The sequence below is a fragment of the Pocillopora damicornis genome, chromosome 8, assembly GCF_964200805.1.
Source record: "Pocillopora damicornis chromosome 8, jaPocDami1.2, whole genome shotgun sequence".
NCBI classification, from domain to species: domain Eukaryota; kingdom Metazoa; phylum Cnidaria; class Anthozoa; order Scleractinia; family Pocilloporidae; genus Pocillopora; species Pocillopora damicornis.
The window spans coordinates 2,369,403-2,376,935 of NC_142677.1; the positions used below are offsets into that span (position 1 = coordinate 2,369,403).

Below are 7,533 nucleotides of genomic sequence, written 5' to 3' on the forward strand. Positions count from 1 at the left end.
GATTAGGTAGAATATTTTATTTTAAACCGCACGCATCCATGCAGCGCCTCTTTAATGATTATAATAGATCGTATAACTCGCTGACAGGTTGATTACTGGTCGTCATTGTCTGTAGGTTCTCTTTCATTTCGGCGATGCATCGTCATCGTTAACAGAATGCTTCACATCTGTTGGAGCTTGTGTTACAGCGATCGAAGAAAAAACATTGCGCAACAGCTATCTAACCATTTTCATGAGAAACTGCGAGTTTGGCATTCTAGACCGACAAAAAAATTTGTTTAATTTTTATTTTTGTTTCTGGTAGTTTTCTTTAAAACAGTAAAATACTGAAAAAAAAAGTTCTCGAACATGGTTATAATTCTGTTGTCTACAAAAATGTTTCTGTGCCAAATACATAAAGATTCGTATATTTTACGATATCGGTCTAGCGACGGTGATTTCTTTCGCAACATGAACAGTCCTTGTGGTTGTTTCCCCGCTATTTTCGTCGCTGGAAAACTTTCATGTAGTGTTTGAGCCAAAAAATTGGCAGGCACTATGTTGACTTTCAAATGAGTGATGTATTGAAATGCGTTTCCCATTGAAAAAAAAAAAGTAAAAAAAAACTGTAATTTGAACTCTAGAGGCTGATTTGTGATTTTGGACTCTTGTAGCCGATTTGTGATTTTGGACCTGGTGGCCGATTTGTGATTTTGGACCCTAGTGGCCCATGTGCGATTTTGGACTCTAGCAGCCGATTTGTGATTTTGGACCCTGGTTCCTTTTTTTTAAAGTGGCGTATATTTCAACTTGGCCACCATTGACCTCTTTTCTCAATTTTGACGCTAGTAGCTAATTTGTAATTTCGGACACTAGAACCCGATTTTTGATAAAGGATCTTAGTGTCCAACTGTTGATTTTGGAGCTTAGGGTCCGCTTTTATTTTATCTTAAAAAAAAAAAAAAAAAAGGAAGAGGGAAATGTCCTTGATACCTGTCAGCCACATAATAACAACAGTGGACACGGATAGCTTCATAAAGGGATAGAGGGAAGACCCAAACATCTTGAGGACGAAATTGATGTGAAAATATTTGATAGCTCCCATTTTCTTTTACCAGTACAGTTTTACTTTATGTTGTATCCTAAGCAACCGTTTTTCCACTTACCGTGGATGGGAGGGAGGAGGGTTGATGTCACACAACGCCGCTTGCCAATGGAAGACTGGAGTCAAAAAAGGAATAGCAGGTGAGTGCGTTACGTGACATGCCACGACAACCGACAACAAAGGCTTTATGAAGCTCGTACAGTGCATGCAGGAAATATTCCATTATCATTTCGCTGCTCTTTATTAAGATATTTGACCACGCTGCCGGTGGCGATTTTTCATGTTGGGAAGAGATTATTTTGCCCGTACGTGAAATGTCAGTCTAATCGCTCGGAGCTGAAACATGAGACCTGACTCGGCAATGTCAAAAATACATTGAGTTTCAGCTGAACAAGGAAGCCGAGATCTAGTTACCGAAATGGGGAATATAAATTGCCTTGCGAAATGCTATTATTTCAGTTACCAGAAAAGCAATCACACGAGCCAGTTGGAACACATTTTGGCGCTTTAATTTGATAAGGTAAGTTTGGAGAGAATTATTTATGGAAGTCTGCTTGCGATGGCAAATTAGGATCGTACAAGTATATTGCTTTTATCGACCCTTTTTCGGAAAGAGATTTCAATAGGTGCATTTTGAAACCTTTTTCAAGGTCCGTGCGCTAAGATCAGGTAAAAATTTAAGGCCAATAGTTTTCTGTCCTCACCATACCAATTAATTACAATTAATGAAATTGCTTGAATTGTGAAAGAAGAATTTACATTCATTTATTTCAAATTGAAGCCCGATGCTCTTTTTCGTTGGACTACCTTTGTGACAACAACAGCAACTAAAACAACAAAAAAATTAAATCATAGGCGAAAAATGATTGAAAAATGTTTAGTGCAGTAGTCAGCATAGGTAGAAATTCCCTCGGCAATGTCAGTCCCAGGTGGAGAAACTTGTAGTTTGCTTTGAATATGTTTTTAGCGATCGCTCGACAAATGTAACTGAGATAAAGGAATGCTTGAATTCTAGGAAGTGAGTTTTATTAGGATAAGTGCCACTTCCTTATCGCAGGGAAAATACATGAGTTGCCTTTTTGCTGAAGCGGAACTTAGAAGCTCATCGAATTGTCTGTAAATTAATCTCCGTGATCTCAAAATCTTTCATTATGTCACGCTCTGTATACGTAATGATCATTCGAACTATCGTCTGTTTGATGCATTCTCACAACTTTTCTGACATGAGAAATTTACAATTTTATTTCGGACATAAGCTGTTATATAGCACTGTGAGCAATGAAACTCCGCTGTACGTCCGTTCATCCAGTCTTTAGAGTGATGGACAAACACCAATGGTACAAACATTCATGTCACATTTATGCAGCACGTACACTTATCATGCTATTGAAAACGTCACCCAACATCGTTCTTGTATCGTCCATCACTATTCAAGCGTCACATAGCATGGTTAGAATGAATGGGGATTAGACCATGTTCAGACAGGCGATAGTGCATTGGATTAAACCAGTGACGAAATTTTATTCAGTTGTTAAAGAACAGAAAAATGTGTAGGATACTGGTAAGCTCTTATTAGAAAATTTCTACGCCGAATGATCAAATTATTGTCAAGGCGGCCCTGTTATGCGACCACTTGGGTCAGAAGAATTATGCCGGAAAATTAAAGCATTATACCTTTGAGCATCACCCTGAAAATACTTCATTACACCAAAAAATATGGTGAAATTTAATCATTCAAAATAATAGCTTTTAAGAGCTCCTCAACCTCAAACCCCCTCCCCTCCCCACCCCCACCCCCATTTCTATTCCTATCACTAACAGGTAAAACTTGCTAAGAAAATAAAGGGTCTTATCGAAGTTCAGAACACAATATCTTATTGGCTTAAATTCTTAAAACGCAAGCCAGCAAAGCAGGCTCACTATTGACAGCTCTTACGCAAGAGGACTATCTCTTGTTAAACTGTAAAATCAAGGGGATTTTAAAGAAGTTTTGTCATTATAGCATCATTATCCTCGATGCCTTAATTATAGCATTATACTCAGAATTATAGTGGCATGATTTAGCTGACCTAGCGACCAAACCGTGTTTTATTATGGCTATCAACCGAATTGTTAAAATCATTTCCTTCAGGTGGAAAACGTGACCACTTGCTGTTTCTCTCTAAAATATTTTCTTTTCAGTTCGGTGTTGACATCAGCATGAAATATTTTGTCCTGTTCCTGGTCGTGATCCACCAAATGAAAAATGCTGAGGCCCTCAAAAAAGGTTGTGATGAGACAGAGAACTTAACATCGCGTGCTAACGGAGTCTCTGGCCTGATGCGCGTCGAGGAACAGACTAAACGCTTTATCCGTGTATCGCAGTTGGCTGTCGATGACGTGATACGCGGCATCACCGGGATAGATAAGAACCCTGCGTGGTGCAAGGTATTGGCCGTATTTCCAGTGGCACATGGTCAGACACAGACTACGTATGACGGGTTCACTGCAGGTCAGATGGTCGTAGAGCGTACAGTCCACCCGTATGGCGCATATGGAACGTTACGTACAGGTTCTGTGTTCACACTAGCGACAGAGTGTGATGCTGTGGTAAACTCAGCCGGAAAAACGTTCACGCCCTTAAGTACAGCATTCTGTCCATTCCAGTTGAGTTGGAAACAGTATCTTCAGTTGATCAGTTCGATACGCCGCCTAATCGGCCTCACTGGAAATTTCTGGTTTAACCTGAATGTGTACCACGACAACGAGACAGCACCTGTACCGCACTGGGTCGACCGGCTTCCTCAGCTATGCCAGGAGCTCCTGCAATGCTCGCGACAGGACCTTTCGCAGTGCTTAAAACTTCGGAAGGTTATGGTAGAATTTGCGCAGACGTACCTTAGCAAGGAATACGCTGAGGTCGTGGAAAAAGCTCTTACGAAGATTTACGGCGATACAGAGCAAAATGACGAGGCTGAGAGCACAACAGTGGAACATTTTTCACAAGGAAGTAGGCGCGTGTTTCTGATGATGGTTGTAGGTGCCACTGTGCTGCTTGTAGCACTGATACTAGTTGTAGCTGTGTTCATTGATTTCTACCGCCAAAGAAAGGTCAGAAGGGTAACTCGTTATTCTCCGGTGAAGGTTCAGCTTTAAGATAGGATATAAGAGTGGGCCGAAAACAATTTAATAATACCACATATTCCAGAGACGCTGATTTTTGATAAATTATTCAGACACTAAAAATCTTCTTGAAATAGATACTCTAAACAGTCCACGATTCTCTGAAGATTTATCTCGTTTATTACATTTTGGCCGAATTTAACTTTCAGTATTTAGTATATTTGATCGCGAAAATTGAATTAATATTTCGCGGGCAAATTATTAGTTAGCTTAATCTAGTCGTAATGTCAGTTGCACTACTTTTTGATAACTTACAAAAGACGAATTTCATTTTTGTCATCAAGCAACGGCCGCGAAGGAGTCTGTCTCCTAATAGGCTGTAACAGTCAGTTGAGTCTGGCCGAAATAATGAGAGGATCTGGGAACAATCGTGCACAAGATGATTTTACTGAGCTGAGATTCCTCATTTAACCACAAAACTATGCCTTACTTTTCAACTTTCGTGGTATCTATAATAGTGATACTGATAATTTCAAAATGTCTGTAAGCGTTAGGCTTGTTTGGTGTAAATTTCTACTAAGAAACTATTGCATAAAGTTTCATTATGTTCAGCCCGTTTGATCAAAATGAAGCCTACAGTGACAAAATAAAACTTACAGTTTTCGGAAGCTAACATCGTTTAGTTTTGTAATTAATGATGTTTAACAGTTTGACATTTCGCGGTTTTGAGTTATTTGTTTGCACACAGCTCGTTTCACAACAATTAATTGTGCTAAAATCGTATATGAACAAATAAATCACGGTCTTGACCGAAAATCAAAAGTCAGTTAAGAGACAGAAGAATGATTATAATCGTCCAAACATATACATAAGTTTCCTCCGTCATACTTTAGCTCTTTAGGTCATTCAGAATTCTACAAAATAAATAAACAAGTTACACAGACACTGTTACCTCCACTCCCAACATATATTGCGCGACAAAGATTGCCTTCATTTAAAATTCTGAACAAGTTCTTGGCTGGAAAGTTTTCCATACTTTTCCAAAACATCCAAGAACGAACAGGTAGTCCGCAAACACTTCATCTTCCACCATCAACAATACTCTATTTTTCCAAACATTTAATTAGATAACAAAACATGTTTTCGCGCCAGAAAGTTATGCCCAATTGCGCCTTAAAAAAAACAAGCTAACTGGTCGTTGTTCTCCAAGAAATTGTTCAATATTGCGAAGACCCTGCGCTTTTAGTTAAGTACTACGCCAGTCTTTGTCAGTCTTAAATATTATTCTTCGAAACGCATGCGCAGCTTTGGTCTGGAAAAGGGAAATTTCTGTTTGAGTGAGCCCTAACATACGCAAAAAGCTCAAACATGCCGTTTTTCGTTCCAATATCATTTAGATTAGCATGAAAACTTTGAGGTTAATACGTCGTTGTCGGTATATATGAGACTTGGCTGCGAGAGGTACGTGCCCCTGTGGTTTTTAGGCGGGAAATGTCTGCTGGGATGCTAACCGGAGAAACAGGAAAAAACAAACATGACTTTGTTTGTTCCAAAATGATGAAGATAACTGTAAAGACTTTACGATTTCAGCCAAGCGATCAGTCGGCTCGTTGAATTTCGGTCAGGAAACGTAAGAGCAACTTGGGTCTTGAAACAGGAAACTTGCACTCATACATACATTCTCTTAAACTTTTTTTTTTCTTTTACAATTAGTTTCGTTTGTTTTGCTTTCCTCTTTGCCGCGCGCCCTGTGCGATCGATGCGACTGGAGGTATTTTTGATAGCTTGAATTCAGAAACTGCAAAATAAATAACGAACCTCTTATCCACTACGTCTAACATATGGGAGAACGGATTTTTCTCGGATTCGTCAAAACACGAGCAACTCGCTAAATAATATGTACTTGGATATCCCATGCGGGGATATGGCTGGTAATCTTGGGTTCCGGCTTGGTTACTGCCACCTTCTTCATCTTTCGTCTGCGGTACATCAAGATCGCGGCCACGATGATCACAAATGCCACCATGGCGCCGCCCACGGCAACAAGTAATTCTCCTTTTTTTTCTGGACGGGCCACCTCTGTAATGATTCCACTTTGCTCCTTGTTTACATTACCACTCATGTTGGGAAAAACGCGTTTAACCATCTCCAAGTATTCTTTGTTAAGATATTCGTGCACGAACCGCTTCATGATGATCTCAAACTCTTGGCACTGGTCCTCAAGAGCACATCGCAGAAAACCGCGGCATATTGCAGGTAGCTGCCTTCCCCAGTACAGCACTATGGCGCTGTCATTGTTGTGGTAGGCGCTCAGGTCAAACCAGAAGACGTTTCTTGCGCGTAGTAGATGTTTCGAAAGTATCGTCAAACACGAGTAAATGAATGTTTACAAATAAAATGTGCTTCTGATCAAATAAATGTAGCTTCTCCATGACTGAATCGAGTTGGCCGACAATCAATCAAGAGCATGATCTTCGTATCTTAGCCATAACTCTTTCCGGGTTAGAAATCAGGTTTTTGTGAAACTATTTTGTTAACGATTAGTTGATACGAAAATAGAGCCCCCACGCCATCTGAAAGCTCTTGAAATTAAACATGCAAACACTAGACATGACCACACGTTCAGAAGGTTTTGGCGGGACCAGTTTGACAGTGATTCGTTGTTACCAAATGAAAGTCTTACAAATCCGGATTCTTTTGAAAATTCAGAAGCCAAACAACGCAGTTTATGCCCACAAGCGAACCCATGAAACTGCCTTTACCTTTCAGAGTCTACTTCAGCTCAGTCGTACAACGCCTCACACTTTTTAACCAGGCAGGAAGTGAATGACGACAAATAAAAAAAGGAAGGGGTTTTTATAAGCTCAATTCTAAAGCCCAGGTTCTACTCATGCGTGGAAGATGATAACCTCCTGGGCACGAGATATCCGTTGTAATGTCCAATCAAACTGTGTTCTTGACTGTCGATCCGTGAACAATAATTCCACCTATTGCTAATCTCTTTCTGGATTTCAGTGCTCGTGGTTTGTCGTCATTGCGATTTTTCGATGTTGTTTAAACAATAGACGCTTCGAAAATTCGCCTAAATTCAGCTAGTGTAACACCCCTACCGAGATATGAGGAATTTCCGCCGAAAACATCCGAAAAGTCATTCAATTCGCTTAAATCATCTTGGTGCAGTTTCGTACTTTAAACGAGGAATATTCATTTAGGCAGTGAGATTATTTTAAGTTTTGTGATCTATAACTCATCTTGAATACATGTAACTGATAAATCGCTGCATTGCTGAACTAGAAACAAGTACGAAAACAAGACTTTATAAAACTTTGTACACATGGCTCGTTTCA

At 39.8% G+C, this 7,533-nt stretch overlaps 2 protein-coding genes across 2 annotated transcripts; one reads left to right on the top strand and one right to left on the bottom strand.

Moving 5' to 3' along the window:
- Positions 1-1,126: 1,126 nt before the first annotated feature.
- On the top strand, positions 1,127-4,859 carry LOC113680530 (uncharacterized). Its single transcript, XM_027197559.2, has 2 exons — positions 1,127-1,604; positions 3,266-4,859. Exon 2 carries the CDS (start codon positions 3,284-3,286, stop codon positions 4,217-4,219), a length of 936 nt encoding a protein of 311 aa, XP_027053360.2. The 5' UTR covers positions 1,127-1,604; positions 3,266-3,283; the 3' UTR covers positions 4,220-4,859.
- Positions 4,860-5,936: 1,077 nt separating this feature from the next.
- On the bottom strand, positions 5,937-6,934 carry LOC149040928 (uncharacterized). Its single transcript, XM_089214666.1, has 2 exons — positions 6,870-6,934; positions 5,937-6,519 (listed from the first exon to the last, which is right to left on the bottom strand). Exons 1-2 carry the CDS (start codon positions 6,932-6,934, stop codon positions 6,075-6,077), a joined length of 510 nt encoding a protein of 169 aa, XP_089070792.1. The 3' UTR covers positions 5,937-6,074.
- Between the last annotated feature and the right edge of the window lie 599 nt (positions 6,935-7,533).

Coding starts and splice junctions, on each gene's coding strand:
- LOC113680530 (XM_027197559.2), top strand. CDS start 3,284: ATGAAATATTTTGTCCTGTTCCTGGTCGTGATCCACCAAATGAAAAAT.
- LOC149040928 (XM_089214666.1), bottom strand. CDS start 6,934: ATGGGTTCGCTTGTGGGCATAAACTGCGTTGTTTGGCTTCTGAATTTT. Junction 6,520..6,869: donor TTTCAAAAGAATCCGGATTT/GTAAGACTTTCA, acceptor ACTACGCGCAAG/AAACGTCTTCTGGTTTGACC.